Source organism: Mesoplodon densirostris, chromosome 2 (assembly GCF_025265405.1).
Source record: "Mesoplodon densirostris isolate mMesDen1 chromosome 2, mMesDen1 primary haplotype, whole genome shotgun sequence".
NCBI lineage: Eukaryota > Metazoa > Chordata > Mammalia > Artiodactyla > Ziphiidae > Mesoplodon > Mesoplodon densirostris.
The window spans coordinates 105,790,819-105,808,212 of NC_082662.1; the positions used below are offsets into that span (position 1 = coordinate 105,790,819).

The 17,394-nt window shown below is 40.8% G+C and overlaps 1 protein-coding gene across 1 annotated transcript; it reads right to left on the reverse strand.

The window, feature by feature from the left end:
• Positions 1 to 278: 278 nt before the first annotated feature.
• VTCN1 (V-set domain containing T cell activation inhibitor 1) lies at positions 279 to 17,140 on the reverse strand. Its single transcript, XM_060090356.1, has 4 exons — positions 16,811 to 17,140; positions 13,667 to 13,945; positions 8,234 to 8,400; positions 279 to 1,133 (listed from the first exon to the last, which is right to left on the reverse strand). Exons 1-3 carry the CDS (start codon positions 17,052 to 17,054, stop codon positions 8,279 to 8,281), a joined length of 645 nt encoding a protein of 214 aa, XP_059946339.1. The 5' UTR covers positions 17,055 to 17,140; the 3' UTR covers positions 279 to 1,133; positions 8,234 to 8,278.
• Positions 17,141 to 17,394: the final 254 nt, after the last annotated feature.

The window sequence follows — 17,394 nt, forward strand, 5'->3', positions numbered from 1 at the left end:
GAGACTTGGCAGGCTGGTAAAGCCTAATGTAGTTTCCTTAAGAAACTAGACCCAGCCACCTTGCGCATACTCACAGGCTCCTATCATTCCCTCTCATTCATTTATCCATTCATTCATCCATTCATTGAACAAACATTTATTGAAGGCCTGTTATGTGCTATGTACTAATCTTTAGAACCTGATGTATGGCTTTTTATCCATTTTCCCTTATACTCGCGTTCTTTGACAAACTAGGCAGACAACAGCATAGGAAATGTATATTTAATCATTCTCTTAAATGGTCAGAGCTCTAGAATCAAGTTTTCTCTAACAAAATGTAATACAGGCACAGTAGGTCCAAAGTGCCAGGGAGGCAGTGGTCAACATGCAAAAAGTGTGGGAAGGGGCCTGGAAAGAAAACATTCTTTTCCATCAAAGTTTCATTCCTCAGGGCCTCATTTCAAAGGTTCATTGCCCCTGCTTTCAGAAATCTCTGTTTCAAGGAAGTTACATGTTTTTGCTGCCTTAATTTGAATTTTGACTAGGCAGAGTGCTGAGATCTAAATTCAGACTGAGAGAACTTGTGATGGAACTCAGGCAGCTCTCTCACAGGACTTGATTTGTAGAGTAGAAAGAAAGGAAAGGAACGTAGAAGCTCAACCACTGAAGATAATCCATCAGGAATTCCTGGTTGCCTGAAACTGAGTTCTGACTCTCTGTGCCGAGGCAGCAGCCAAAGAGAGAGAAACTCATGCCTAATTTTAGGAAGCAAACAGTTTGGTTTGCTCCCCTGTTTTCTAGAACCTTTTCTGCTCTACATCAGGGTTTCTTAATCTCAGCACAATTGACATTTTGGGCTGGATAATTCTTTGTTGTGGGTGGATGGCCTGTATGTTGTAGGATGTTGAGCAGCATCCCTGGGTTCTACTAGATGCCAGTTGTGACAACAAAGTTGTCTCCAGAATTTCCAAGTGTCCCCTGAGGTGGTGCAAAATCACCTGGTTGTGTCCCACCGCTCTAGATGCTGGTGAAAGCGGAGGTGATCACTGTCCATGCAGGATATAAAGTAGAAGCCTCAAACCTTGTGATGGCATAATATCACACACAGTCAAGATAAGAGGTCTTTTCCTGGACCATTCAAAGATGAACATCATCTGAGAAGTAAAATAGCATTAGTTTGTTGTAAAAATCAGGTGTTCACATAGTTTAGAAAATCAGTGTTGCCCAACTATATTTTTTATGTTAAAATTATGATGATTTTCCACATATCTTAAGCATGTGTCAGGTGGGAGGAGATGCCAGGGCACTTTTGCATTGTAAATGAAAACTGAATCATTTGACCCATCACTAAAATACAGCTACCTCTGAATTGTGAAGTGGCAGCTGATTAGCAGTTTCTTACCGAATCCACCACAGTTTAATTTATGGATTATAAAATGTGGATATATTGCAATCAAAACTTTCTAGAAACTTCCTCAGAGCAACATTACAGCAATATAGCTAAAGATTCTGAGACAAATGAGATGTAATATCCCATTCTCTCACTCCCTGGATGGGGATGGGGAGGTCCCTGAGATATGGGGATATACTTGTCTCCACATTCACTTTACTTCAGAGTCTAATACACTTCTCTAGTTCAGATGAATTGTTTCCCAACTTTTAATATATGTCTTTGAAGATAAATTTATCTTGTTCATATTGAAGTCTTCTGTGGGTTGCTTTTGGCTTCTTCTTCTTGATGTTATTTGTTCACTCCCGAGTTCTAGACATAAATTCATTTCTCCCCAGAACTATAAAACTAGGTCATATCTTGTGGTGAAATAGTTCTGCAGATTCCTGGAATTCTGAAAATAACAGCAATAGGATACCATTACAGCCATTCAACAAACATTTATCAAGAACTGAAAGTCTCCCTTCCACTGTATGAGTGTATTTCTTGTTCAGAAATAGGCTTGTTTTTCTGTATTTTGATGATATTCTATTGAGGCCACGTGGTATCATGGGTTGCTAGGGGAGAGGAGATGCCTTGAATCTTCCCTTAAGGAAAGGGATCATCCTCAGAGCAAACAGGAACTGAGAGAAGAACTATGGGCAGGCTCCTAGATAGAAGTGGAAAGGTGGCTTCTATCTGAGTTCTCAACCAGGCAATGTGTGTGACCTAAAGTGTTATGATCAGTTATAATATGTATCTCAAGTAATGATCTCTTCATTTATTTTTAAAAAATTGATTTAAGGTTATCCCTCTATAATTCTAGAGAGAAAGAGATGGAGCTGCAGCTAACCATGTAACAGTATATAACCCTTTGTGTACTGCATGTGAAGATGTATGTCTTGGTTTATTTTTTAAAAAAGACTGCAAATTTTACTGCTCTAAGGGAATACGAGATAAAGATGAATAAACTATAATTTATAGGTCAGATTATCTAGTCACAGTATATTGAAAACTCAGTTCCTTGTGGGAATCAAGGAAAGAAGAAAGGGCTCCTTCTACTAATGAGATACTCAAAGGATAGTTTCCTCAGGGAAATCTCCCTCCAGTGACAACCATGGAGGTCGGAAATGATGGAAACTGGCAGATTTCCTTACAAAGAATCTGTTTTGTGCACTTCACCATAGTGTTTGGAGAACAGGAGAAAGAATGAAAAGCAGATCAAGAGATCCCCAGCCAAGATGGTGGTGGAGTAGAAAGACCCTGAGCTCACTCACCTCCTTTCACAGGCACACCAAAATCACAACCATTTGCAGAAAAACCATCGATGAAAAAGACCAGAGCCTATCAGAAAAGATCTTCTACAACTAAAGACATAAAGAAGGAACTACAATGAGACAGGTAGGAGAGGCAGACTCAACGATATAGTCAAGTCCCATGCTCCCAGGTGGGTGACCCACAAACTGGAGGATAATTACATTGCAGAGGTTCTCCCAAAGGAGTGAGAGATCTGAGCCCCACATCAGGCTCCCCAGCCCAGGAGTCCTGCACCAGGAAGACAAGCTCCCAGAACATTTGGCTTTGAAGGCCAGTGGGGCTTACTTTTAGGAGAGCCAAAGGGCGGGAGGAAGAGAGACTTCACTCTTAAAGGGTGCACACAAAATCTCACATGCTCTGAAAGCCAGGGCAGAAGCAGTAATCTGATAGGAGCCTGGGTCAGACATACCTACTGATCCTGGAATGTCTCCCAGAGAGGCAGGAGGCAACTGCATATCACCCTAGGAACACAAGCACTGATGGCAGCCATTTTGGGGAGCTCCTACCATGTGGACACTGGTACTGGCAAATGCCATTGTGAAACTCTCCTTCTAGCTCATCAGCACCAAGACCTAGCCCCACCCAACAGCCTACAGTCACCAGTGCTGGGATGCCTCAGGCCAAGCAGCTAACTGGGCAGGGACACAGCCCCACGCATCAGCAGACTGGCTGCCTTAAGACCACCTGAGCCCATAGCTGCCTCTGGACATGGCCTTACCCACCAAAGGGCCCAGGACCCAGCTCCACCCACCAGTGGGCAGGTACCAGCCCCAGAATCCCCTGGACCCTGATGCTGCCCTCCAGGAAGCCTATTCTAGCCTCTGGGCCAGCTTCATCCACAAGGGGGCAGACACTAGATGTAAGAAAACCACAATCCCAGACCCTGCAGACCTAGCCTGCCACCAGCAGGCCAGACCCTGCCCTGGGGAGCAGCTGGGCCCCAGCCCTTACCACTAGCAGGCCAACACAAACTTTGAGACACCCCCAGACCCAACTGTGTCAGGAACCGCACCCACTCCCCCCGACCCCAGCAATCCAAGACCAGCCCTGGTACCCCTGGACCCTGCAGTTGGACTCCAGGACATGGCTTTGCCTGCCAGTAGACCGGCACTAACACCCTTGTTTCACCCATCAGTCGGTGGACAATATTACCAGAGTTTTCTGGACCCTGACTCCATCCACTCATGAGCCAGCACTATCCCTGGGTCCCCGTGGGGTTCTGCAGTCAGCTGCCTCTGCAGCCAGCAGCCTCCACATGAGACAGGGCCTGGCAATGTTGGACCAAGGGCTAACCAATCTTACTAGACCTCCCACATAGTCAGCCTGCGACAACAGGAGGATCCATGCAATCCTCATATGAAGAACTCTAGGGCATACAGCTTGAGTAATGAGAGAGGAGTGTGCTGTTGGGATGCGTAGGAGGTCTCCCACAAAATATCACTTCTCCAAGGTCGTAAAATGTAACCAACCTACCAGATAAATAAAAATACAAACGGCAGTGTAGCAAAATGAGGTGACAGAGGAACTTGTTCCAGATGAAGGAACAAGATAAAACCCCAGAAGAACAACTAAGTGGAGATAGGCAATCTACCTGAGAAGGAGTTCAGGGTAGTGATTGTAAAGATGATCAAAGAACTAGGGAGAAGAATGGATCCAAAGAGTGAGAAATTAAAAGTTTTTAACAAAGAGTTAGAAAATATATATTGATAGGGCTTCCCTGGTGGCTCAGTGGTTGAGAGTCCGCCTGCCGATGCAGGGGACACGGGTTCGTGCCCCGGTCCGGGAAGATCCCACATGCCACGGAGCTGCTAGGCCCGTGAGCCATGGCCTCTGAGCCTGTGCGTCCGGAGCCTGTGCTCCGCAACAGGAGAGGCCACAACAGTGAGAGGCCCATGTACAGCAAAAAAAAAAAAAAAAAAAAAAAGAAAAAGAAAATATATATTGATAGAACAACCAAACAGAGATGAAGAATACAATAACTGAAATGAAAAATATACTAGAAGGAATCAACAGGACAGTTAGAGACCTCTGGGACAACATCAAGTGTACTAATATTCACATTATAGGGGTCCCAGAAGGCAAAGAGAGAGAGAAAGGAACTGAAAACATATCTGAAGACATAATAGCTGAAAACTTCACTACCCTGGGAAAGGAAATAGACATCCAAGTCCAGAAAGTGCAGAGAGTCCCATCCAGGATTAACCCAAAGAGGAATACACCAAGATACATTGTAATTAAAATGGCAAAAACCGAAGATAAAGAGAGAATATTAAAGGCAGCAAGGGAAAAGCAACAAATAACATACAAGGGAACTCCTATAAGGCTATCAGCTGACTTTTCAGCAGAAACTCTGCAGTTTGGAAGGGAGTGGCACAATATATTTAAAGTGATGAAAGGGAAAAACATAAAACCAAGAATACTCCAGCCAGCAAGACTCTTGCTCAGATTTGATGGAGAGATCAAAAGCTTTACAGGAAAGCAAGAGTTAAGAGTTCAGCACCACCAAACCAGCTTTACAAGAAATGTTAAAGGAACTTCTTTAAGTTAGAAAGAAAAGGCCAAAACTGGAAACATGAAAATTATGAAAAGAAAAAGCTCATAGGTAAAGGCAAACATAAGTGTAGGAAATCATATCATGCACAAAGCTAGTAAAAGACAAAAGTAGTAAAAATCATCTATATCCTCAGTAAGCAGTTAAGGGATACACAAAACAAATAGATGTAAAATATGATATCAAAAACAGTAATCATGAGGGAAGGAGAGTACAAATGCAGGGTTGTTAAAATGCATTTGAAATTAAGAGATCAGCAACTTAATACAATCATGTAGATATATAGATAGATAGATAGATTGCTATATAAAAACCTCATGGTAACCACAAATCCAAAACCTATGCTAGATAGACAAAAAAGTAAAAGGAATCCAAGCATAACACTAAAGATGGTCATCAAATCACAAGAGAAGAGAACAAAAGAAGAAAGGAACAAGAAAGACAGAAACAAACCCCAAACAATTAACAAAATGGCAACAAGAACACATACATATCAATAATTACTTTAAATTTAAATGGACTAAATGCTCCAGTCAATAGACATAGAGTGGCTGAATGGATAAAAGAACAAGACCTGTATACATGCTGCCTACAAGAGACTCACTTCAGATCTAAAGACACACAGACTGAAAGTGAGGGGATGGAAAAAGTTATTCCATGCAAATTGAAATCAAAAGAAAGCTGGGGTGGCAAAACTTATATTAGACAAAATAAGCTTTAAAATAAAGACTGCTATAAGAGACAAAGAAGGACACTGCATAATGATCGAGGGATCAATCCAAGATGAAGATCTAACAATTGTGAATATATATGCATCCACCATAGAAGCACCTAAATACATAAAGCAAATGTTAATGGACGTAAAGGGAGAAATCAACAGTAACAATAATAGTAGGGGATTTAACACCTCACTGACATCAATGGACAGATCGTCCAGACAAAAAATCAGTAAGGAAACACTGGCCTTGAATGACACATTAGATGAGATGGACTTAATGTCTATATCTATATCTATCTATCCATATATATATATATGTATCACATTTCATTCAAAAGCAGAATACACATTCTTTTCAAATGCACATAGAACATTCTCCAGGATAGATCACATGCTAGGCAACAAAACAAGCCTTGGTAAATTTTTAAAAATTGAAATCATATAAAGCATCTTTTCCAATCACAGAGCTATGAAACAAAAGAAGTCAACTACAAGAAAAAAAGACTGCAAAAAAAAACTGAAATGTGGAGGGTAAACAATATGCTGCTAAACAACCAATGGGTCAATGAAGAAATCAGAGAAAATAAAAAATACCTAGAGACAAATGAAAATGAAAACAATCCAAAAATCTACGGGACACAGCAAAAGCAGTTCTAAGAGGGAAGTTTATAGCGACACAAGCTTACCTCAGGAAACATGATCTGACCTGATCCCATAACAGCCCCATAAGAAAGGGTTTCCTCTGATTTCGTTGTTTGCATACCACCTTTGCAATTTTTATTATATCCATGTACTACCTTACATCTAAGTATACAACTTTATATTTGTATTTCAACCACTTTTTTTAATACATCTTTATTGGAGTATAATTGCTTCACAATACCATGTTAGTTTCTGTTGCACAACAAAACGAATCAGCCATATACATACACATGTCCCCATATCCCCTCCCTCTTGAGCCTCCCTCCCATCCTCCCTATCCCACCCCTCTAGGTCATCTCAATCACTATTTTTTAAAATAAATGTAAATTTTTTTTTACCACACTCAAAAAAGCAAAGCAGATCAACAGATTTTTGTCTGCCCTTGAGGACTTAACAACCTAGGCAAGGAATATATGTGCCTTAGAGAGTGTAAGATATTATAAATTATACATGCTCACCAAGGGGATGTGAGATAAAAGGACCAGCAGGAAATGGGTGAAGGAAGTGTGTGGATCTGAATTAGCATAGAGTAGAGGAGATTTCCAGGAAGGGGCAGAGAGAGAGGGAGCAAGGCCAGAGAGCAGTAGTAGGTAGCTGAGAGACAGAGGAACCTTAGGGAGAGAAACTTAGAGAGCTGTGACTGCATAGCTGAGGACTTTAACTTTGATATACTAGTGCCCGGAGAGTCACTTTAGGTTGCAGAGTAAAGGACTGCTGTGATGAAAATAGCATTTGAAAAATTTTATTCTGGCACCTTGTTTCCTATCACCTGAAACAGAGGAAGGAGCAAGTACAAGGTTTTAGAACTAGTCGGGGCATGAGATGATTAGGGTCAATCTGAAAGACAACATGGGCAAATACTGTAGAGCTTGGTAACAAATTGACCTGAAGGACAGAGGGGGACAAAAATAGCTCTAAGGTTGTGAGCCTAGTGCAGGGTGGCAGTGCCACTGAGTAATGTGGTAGTGTTGACTGTAACTTCACAAGCTCAGTTGTATACAAATTCCACATGCAGAAGAATATTCAGAAAGAGATGTCCTACCAGTAATTAGAGCCAGAGGACTGAGGTGAGAGTCGGAAGTCTTAGCAGGAGGGCTAGTTGGTGAGTGCTTTGTCAAGTCTCCAGTCAACAGGGGCTTTGTTGAGGGGGGCTGGGAGGAGGTCACTTATGTGAGTGATTATGCTTATGTCATGATGTTTCATTGTGAAATCCAGAGTAATGAGTCAGGGCCAAATATCTCTTTCTCTTCAGTAAGATATGTTTGCCTTCAAGGATGACTCAGTAAATGAAAAGGTGTTTGAATAATTTACACAAATATTTGAATTGCATAGAGTTGTTTTTCCTGTAAGTCTGTCAATGAGGTCTCTACTCTTTGTTAACAAATGCTTACCTTTCACAATAGCAGTGGAAATAGTGCCTACTGCCCTGACGTTATTAAATGTTTCTCTCTGAGGCTGGTGCTGGGAGCTGCTTGATTCCTGTTAGGGACACAAACACACACAGTGGCTCCCCCACACCATTCGTGATTCATCTCACCTGTCGTACCAGTGACTCTGCATGTTTCTATGTAGCCAAGGTGCATTATTTTAGCATCAGGTAAGGGCAGAGAGGCAGGAGTACCCAGGCGATGGCAACAGAAGAGACACACAGGGAAGCTTTTGAGTTCAGCAGCTGGAGGTGACTTTGCCTTTTAATCTCAGAGTCTGTAAAGGGAGAGAAAAAAATTCAGGGTCATAGAGGAAAAGCTGGATGTCTCCTTCACATGGCTGGTTAGCAAAGAAAAATACCCCCAAAAAACAGAACAGGTTGTTCCTAATATAACTTGTGCCCTAATTTGAGGGCAATTTTGTACCCCATTCTCTACCTTTCTGTAACTAGCTTAAAAGCAGAGCTTTCCCTTTCTGCAAAGAGTTCCATTCTCTCGTCCACTCCAGTGAGCACTCAGCCAAATGAAAAACGATTCCAGTAAACACATTGCTATTGGTTACCAAATAAAGAATAGGCTAAACCAACAGCCATGGCCAGTCCTTGGTGTCAGACACATTTTTTTCCCTCTAGGCAGTGACCTTTACAGGTTCTGTGTCATTTGCTTTCATCACACCACTACAGAGTAATGAGAAAGTATTGTTCTCATTTTGAAGTAGAGAAAGGCAGAAGTGAAATTAAATTGCTCTTTACTCTATTTTCTCCCTAGACAGTCCAATGTCATTTAGCTCATTTCAGCTCTGATACTTACTAGCTGTGTGACTTCAGGCAAGTTTAGGCAAGTTACTTTATGTGCTACAGTTTCTTCATCTATAAAATAGGGCCAAAATAATAATAATCAACTTCATAGGATTCTTGTGAGGATTAATGAGTTAATACATGTAAAGCACTTAGAACAGAACCTGGCACCATAGTAAGCATTCAGTAAGTATTAGCTGTCAAGACAATAACAGTAACCCCACTCAAGCCTAATAAACATTACTTCCATTAAGCTGATCATTTTCCAAATCCACCTCTTTAGCTCAAATTCTGTCCTAAATTCCACATCTGTATTTACAGTTGCTACTATATGTCAGTTAAAAATATAATTATTCAGCAAATATTTTTGAGCACCTGTTGTTTGAGTTCAAAGGAGTCCAATAAACACCCTCTTCCCAGCTGAGTTCTGAACCAATTAAAGAGCAAGACAAAGTGAGGCAACTGGAAGACTAAAATCACCTTTATTCCTGATAAATCTGATAATAAAGGATTAAGCTTTGTCTGCAGGGAAGTGGGCTGCAGCCCAGACTTCCCCAGTGACAGGCAGCCCAAGACTGGGGCAGGCTTCCTCCCACAAGGGCAGATTCTACCCCTGAAAACTGTTGGCTTAGAGGAGAAGAGTAGAATGTATACTTCTGATTAGCTAGAGAGAAAAGGAAAAATGAGGAGCTGAGCTATTTATACCCAGCTTCTCCTAATAAACTCCCTAATTGGGTAAGTTAATTTCTCTTCCTCTGGGGAAGAGTGAAAGAGGGGAGAAGAGAGACTAGAAGGGTTACATTGGTGGGGATCTCTTCCCATGGAAGGAAATATGTGGAGGAGAGATGAAGCAGTCTCCCCCAGACTTGGAGTATGCTGGGTAATGTGCTAAGCATTGGACATCTCTACCTTTGTACATAGTGGGCACTTTCAACTCAACAGCTCTAAAATCTTCATCTTTTTACCAGACATGTTGCTTTTCCTACATTTTCATTTTTGTTGTTGGTAGCATTACTAACCTCCTAAGCAACCTGGATAGCAATATCAGACCCCTTTTGACTTGTTCCTTCTCTTGTCCTTCACATTTGTGTCACCAAGGCCTGTAGATTATTTTCTTCATTAACTTTTGATTCTCCCACCTTTCCTTCCCATTGTCGCTGCCCCAGTTAAGGCCCTCATAATTTCTCCCCTGGACACTGACATAGGCTTCTGACTTCATGCCTTCCTAGTCTATCAAAACCATTCTTTTTCTTCAAAACCCACCTTGAACTCTTCATCTATTGAGCCACTACAGTCATAATTAACTACTCTTTCCTGTGGGTACCGTATCCACACTGATTAACTTCTCTTATGACAAGTGTGCTATTCATCTCAGTATTTCATGGGACTTACAAATTACTTTGTACATATTTGGCACTAAATAGATATTTGTTGAATGAATGACCCAAATTAGCAGTATAGTTAGAGAACACAGGATATAAACCTCATGGCCTCATTTAGTTGTTTAAAAACTTACTTTGTGCATGGTAAGAAGGAATTATGTTATTTTATCTTAATTTTGAGCTATGTCATGCTTCTAAAAGTTGGATATAGTCCTAGTAATGGTACATGGAACACTTGTTCTGATGTATCCAATAAGCATGTATGGAAAAAGAACCTGCTCACTGAATAAAAGCTGTGCCCAATTTCTGTGGTTTGTTCGGTTATTGCCATTTCTATTAGAAGACATTAGTTATACAGTTTGGAGCTTTTAATTGAGATCTAAACTGAAATACTGTTGTTAACACTCATTGTTTTAAATGCCTAATGCTTCATTTCCCCCTTTTCTTCTGGGAAGGGCTTCCATCCAGGTACTGCCTCATTGGTCTAAGTATGGGCAGCTGACCCAAGTTGAGCTGTTCTGGGAATATATTCAATAGAATCAGACTGAGGGATTGAGCTTCAGTCTAGTTACTCTCTTGAGTGAAAGAGACTTTTAAAGGTAGGAGCTCTTGGCAACCATATTCTGCCCTATAGACTAAAATAAGAGAGAGTAAATTAGAGAGCAAAGAGAATAAAGTAGAAATGAGAGACAAAGAATGGAATTTAAGTTCTTGGATCCAGCTGTTCTTTTTTTTTTTTTTTTGCGGTACGCGAGCCTCTCACTGCTGTGGCCTCTCCCGTTGCGGAGCACAGGCTCCAGATGCGCAGGCCCAGCCGCCACGGCTCACGGGCCCAGCTACTCCGCGGCATGTGGGATCTTCGCAGACTGGGGCATGAACCCGTGTCCCCTGCATCAGCAGGCAGACTCTCAACCACTGCGCCACCAGGGAAGCCCGGATCCAGCTGTTCTTGAAGCCACACTGCACTTTCTGTCCTTGGTTTCATGAGACATCCTAATACCCTTCTAATAAATTCCTTCTTTTAGCTTAGGCTTCAGTTGGTTTTGTTTTCTGTTATAGGCAACTAAAAGTGTTCTAATTGGTACAGTCACCAGTTTGTTTCACAGGATAGTGGAAGAGCTCTCTCTTTCTCATATATGATTTTTTATTAGATACTTTTTTTTATTGTGGTAAAAAACATAATATAAAACTTACTATCTTAACCATTTTAAGTGTACAGTTCGGTAATGTTAAGTATATTCACATTCTTGTGAAAAAAATCTCCAAAACGTTTTCATTTTGCAAATCTGAAACTCTATACCCATTAAACAACAACTCCATATCCTTTCCCCTTGGCCCCAGCTCCTGGTAACCATCATTGTACTTTCTGTTTCTATGAATTTGATTACTTCAGATACTTTATAAGTGGAATCAAATGGTAGAATCAAACAATATTTATCTTTCTGTGACTGGCTTCACTTATAGCATAATATCCTGAAAATTCATCCATGTTGTAGCATGCAAAAGGATTTCCTTCCTTTTTAAGGCTGAATAATGTTCCATTGTATGTATACCACACTTTGCTTATCCATTCATCTGTTGGTGGACATTGGGGCTGCTTCCTCCCCTTGGTTATTGTGAATAATGTTGCTGTAAACATGGGTGTGCAAATATATCTTTGAGACACTGCTTTCAGTTTTTTTGTACATAATACACAGAAATGGGACTGCTAGATCATTTGGAAGTTCTATTTTAAGTTTTTTGAGGAACCTCGCGTACTGTTTTCTATAGTGGTTGCACCATTTTACAGTCTCACCATCATACATACACAAGTATTCCAATTTCTTCTCATCCTCACCAACACTTGTTGTTTTCTGTTTTGTTGTTGTTGTTGTTAGTAGCCATTCTAATTAGTATGAGGTGATACTGTGGTTTCCATTTACATTTCTCTGATGATTAGGGATGTTGAACATCTTTTCATATACTTGTTGGCCATTTTGTATATCTTCTTTGGAGAAATGTCTATTCGAGTCCTTTGCCCATTTTTTAATCGAGTTATTTGACTTTTTCATTGTTTAATTATAGTAGTTCTTTATGTATTCTGGATACTAATCACTTATCAAATATATGATTTACAAATATTTTCTCTCATTCCATAGGTTGCCTTTTTGTATATATAAATTTTAATTAAAAAACAGCTGATGAGGGACTTCCCTGGTGGTGCAGTGGTTAAGAATCCACCTGCCAGTGCAGGGGACATGGGTTCGATCCCTGGTCCGGGAAGATCCCACATGCTGCAGAGCAACTAAGCTTGTGTGCCACAATGACTGAGCCTGCACTCTAGAGCCTGCGAACCACAAGTACTGAGCCCACATGCCACAACTACTGAAGCCCATGTGCCTAGAGCCCATGCTCCACAACAAGAGAAACCACCACAATGAGAAGCCTGTGCGCCACAATGAAGAGTAGCCCCTGCTCACCACAACTACAGAGAAAAGCCCGCGCCCAGCAATGAAGACCCAATGCAGCCAAATAAATAAATAAATAAAATTATTTTAAAAATAGCTGATGAAAATATGGTTTATTCAGTTAAATTCAGCAAACATTTAAAGGGCACTTAAAATGTGCAAGGTATTCTGTTTGGTACTAGGCTTGATCTAAGACAGTGGTTCTCCTGATATACTCCTTCCCCTATAGCTTGAATTCAATTTAACCCCAGCAGGGATGGTTTTAAAATTCATAATTCAGTCTATGCATTTCCTTGACACTAGCTCAACCCTAGGTTTTGTAATATACTAAAGCACTGCAGGGAGACTAGGGTGTTGAGCCTCCCTGGCTCCTGGTCTTCTCAGCCTGGGAGGCCAGCTTAATCTGGAGCTTTCAGATTAATCTTGTGCCAATATTAGTGGGATCTTGAGCAAGTCCTGGTAGGACTGAATAATAAAGACTAAGGCAGACTCGAAGACCTTTAGTCTTCAAATCAAAAGTCTTCTCAAAGGCAGGATAGACCCAAACCAGTTTTGGGGGACTTGGGATGTAGATCACCAGCTGAATATATCAAAGATTTCAAATAATCATCACTTCTCCACTGCTTTACCAAACCAATCCTTCTGAGTTAAGGCTTCAGAATCCTAAACACTGCTCTCCAGACAGTAAGAAGGTATACAACATGAAAACTAATTGCCACCTTTGACCTATATGCCATAAATATTGTTTTGTATTAGTTTTCTTCCTACATAATGCAATCCCAACTTGAATTGTGATCGAGATCTCTGTGAAACTTTCTGTGCCCTGGTACATAATATATCTGTTAAGGAAATTCGATTTTAGTTTACACTAGATTATAACCCCAATAAACCCATACCAAACGTGTAAAGGAACCCACCTGTCACTTTGATATCCCCTGTGACTTTGGCAATGTTGTTTTCAATCATACAGGAGTATGTGTTGTTGATCGTGACATTGTAGAGTACAGATACAACCTTCATGGTCACATTCTCAGAGTTCATCTCAAAGCTGGTGTCGGAGACTTCTGAGAAGTTGGCTCCCTGGTCTACTTGGGATGCCCAGACAACTGTTGGCTGGGGAAACCATTGGGGAGCCTCACGTCGTAAGCTCTCTGAGGTGGCGTTACAGTCCACGTTCATTTCTGGGATGCTGAAGGCTGCAGGGTTGAAGGGTAAAAAAGGGGCAGGGGTCAAGGTCAGACAGATAAGGCAATATAGCCTTTGAAGTGCTAGGTCTTAAAAACACATTGAAGTGACTCGGTACTTTCCCAGTGGGCTGTCTATGTATGACCCATTGTACTGTAGATGCAAAAAATGATTTGCTCATAGTATTGCTATACATCAAAACACTTTGGACAATATCACAAACTCCAAGGACCTGAGTTCTAGGTATAATTGTTACAACAAATAAATTTCTCCAAATAAGAGGAGTTCCAGTGATCACACACAAAAAATTATCAAGTAGGGAAATTGGGTATTTATTTTCCTAGGCCCCTATGAAGGCTCCTGAATTTTATGTAATTTTTCTTCCTGGAGGGTAAAAGTGTGGGGAGGGAGAAGGAAGACACAAACAGCATTCACCTACCCACAGAAATTCCATACACAGGCCACGGGGATCTGAAGTTTGCTTGGGTAGAAACTGCCCAGCCCTGGTGTCCATGAATAAAGACAGGCATTTGTTTTCTTTTAAGATAATTCTCCTCACTGGAGAGGCAAGTACATTTTGAATTTAAGACTAACTTCCTCCTCTATCTAGGCAGAGACTTAAAGAAAATGTTAAGGCCTGGACTTTGGCCTGCAAAATGTTTATTATGCCAAAAGGGCAAGATACAAATTGTTAATTTATTTAGCATCTTCCTTTGCCCAGGACTGTGCTAGTGTGGAGTGAGAGGTGGAAGGAAAGCCTTTGCCATGTCCTTCAAGAGCCTGCTGCCTAGCAGGAGAGATGAGACTCACATACTTGGAGCAGTCAGGGCACAAGCTCCTGGGAGATGATGTGGGAACCTGAGTGCACGTGACAATGAACCACCATTTATTGAGGGTGTGCTCTGTGCTAGGGACCAAATTCCAGACATTATTTTTTTTTTGTTCCTCACAACAGTCCTAGGTATATCTATTATTGTGCCCATTTAACTTTAATTTTAGAATAACTTTAGATTTACAGAAAGGTTGCAAAGATAGTACAAAGAGTTCTTGTATACTTCTCACCCAGTTTCCCCTAATATTAACATCTTAAATAACCATGATGCATTTGTCAAAACTGAGAAAGTATCATTCGTATATTGCTATTAACTCAACTCCAGCCTTTATTTGGATTTTACTAGTTTTTCCACTAATGCCCATTTTATATCCCAGGATCCCATCCAGAATACCACATTGCATTTATTTGTCATGTCTTTTTAGATTCCTCTGGTCTGTGACAGTTTTTCAATCTTTCCATGTTTTGCATGATCTTGACAGTTTTGAGGAGTACTGGCCAGGTATTTTGTAGAATGCCCCTCTATTGTAATTTGTGTGATGTTTTTCTCAAGATTAGACTGAGGTTATGGGTTTTGGAGAGGAAAACTATAGAAGTAAAAGTGCCCTTCTCATCATGTCACATCAGAGAGTGCACGCTATTAACATGATTTATCATGGGGATGTTAACTTTGATCACCTGGCTGAGTCTATGTTTGCCAGGTTTCTTTGGAAGCTGGACTTCACTAAGTCTAACACAACCTACGTGCAATGGTCAGGGAGGGCGAAATTCTAAGCTCCACTTCCTGGAGAGGGAGAGATCTAAATACATTATTTGGAATTCATCTATAAAGAAGATTTGTTTCATCTCCCTCATATAAGTATGGACTCGTGTATTTATTTTATGCTTAGTTATAATTTAATACTATATTGTTTATTTTGTTGCTCAAATGGTTCCAGCTTTGCCATTGGAAGCCCTTTCAGTTGGCCCCAGTGTCCCTTTGACCTGGCTTTATTAATCCCTATTTTAAGATAAAGAAGCTGAGGCTCAGTGAGGTTGCCTTGCCCAGGCCACTGTATGTTCCTAGGTCTGACTAGATCTATGCTTCAGACCACTACATACACATATTATGAGGGGTCCAAGAAAGATCTGTGCAGGCTAGCTTAGCCTGGGATGCCTCAGGATACTTTCTGCCTATCCTTCAAGGCTCCTCCCAAATGTCAAATTCTCTCCATGGGGGCCTTCCTGTCCCTTTCCTCCCTATGCATTTGGATATGATCTCTTTCTTCCTCTGAATCCCCAAATCACTCTATTTATATTTTCTCTTAAAGTATTTAATACACTTTACCAATTATTGTAGATATGTTTCTTATCTACATATTTTTCTTATTTACATATGTTTCTCATCTCTGCCCTGACCCTCAACTCTATAAGCTCTACACTCTCAGCTCTACAGAAGGAAGGACAATTATCTTTGTTTTCTTAATCATCATTTTACTCCTTCCAATATCTCAGTCCCTTGTACATAAATTCAGAAAATATGTTAAATTTAGTTGGTAAGAAAGCATGGATTTCATTGGAGGAGGATTAGTGAGTTTATAGGCCAATATTGTTTTGGTCAGTTACATTTGAACTTCTCCTATAATGGGTTCCACCTTCGTGAGTCCCTGGAGATACTGATTTCAGACTTGGGCTAGGGCCTACTTAGCACAGAAAAGTCTCAGACCAGATTATAGTCTTCTCTCACTAGCAAGACCAAAGGGAAAGAACAGAGAGCTACTGATGGAGAAAACATATTCTGGCAAAATATTTCAGGGAATATATGAGAAAATTCAGAAGAGGCTAAAGTCCTGAACAAAAGATTTTAAGACCTAATATTATAGTGGGTTACTTCCAGAGTTGGTGTGGGTCTTGGACAGCAAGGATGGCTGCTAGCAGAATTCGGATGGTCTTTGTCTGATATTAGTCACTCATGAGCATAATATGACATTTCATCAGCAATTCACACTCTCTAGTCTCAAATATCTTCTGGCACCTTCTTACCCTCTCCTCAAAAGTAACTTACCTCCAGTTTTATACTCGAGGTTAGCATTCCCCTTGCCTTTAGAAATGATGATGTAACATTTATAGATGCCAGCATCTGTGAGTTGCACATTTTTCAGCCTCAGAGAGGCATTGCCAACTATTACTTGATCAGCAAATACTGCTGTCCAACCTCTGAACATTTCATTCTGGTCTGACAGTTCATCTTTGCCTTCTTTGAACTCATGGACCAAGCCCATAACACCTTTCTTCAGCCACTGTATCATGATATCAAGAAGTTTGATGTCAGGTTCAAAAGTGCAGCTCAGGATTCCATCCTCCCCAATGTTCCCAGCTGAGGTGAGAGTAGTGACTGGGATGGAGTGTCTCCCTACAATTCAGGAAACAAGGGTCAATGCCAAGGGAAGCTTTGGAACATCTACAACCAAATCCTTCATTCCTAAAAAAGCCAAACAGGGACTTCTATAATAAATTAGAAATATACAAAACAGGAGAGGCATGAAAAAAGAAGACATAAGAATAGAAAAAGTATTACGACGATAGTTTTGATACCTACAGCAGATCTGCCAATAGCAGATAAAAAAGCTACGCTTTTTGAGACCAAGC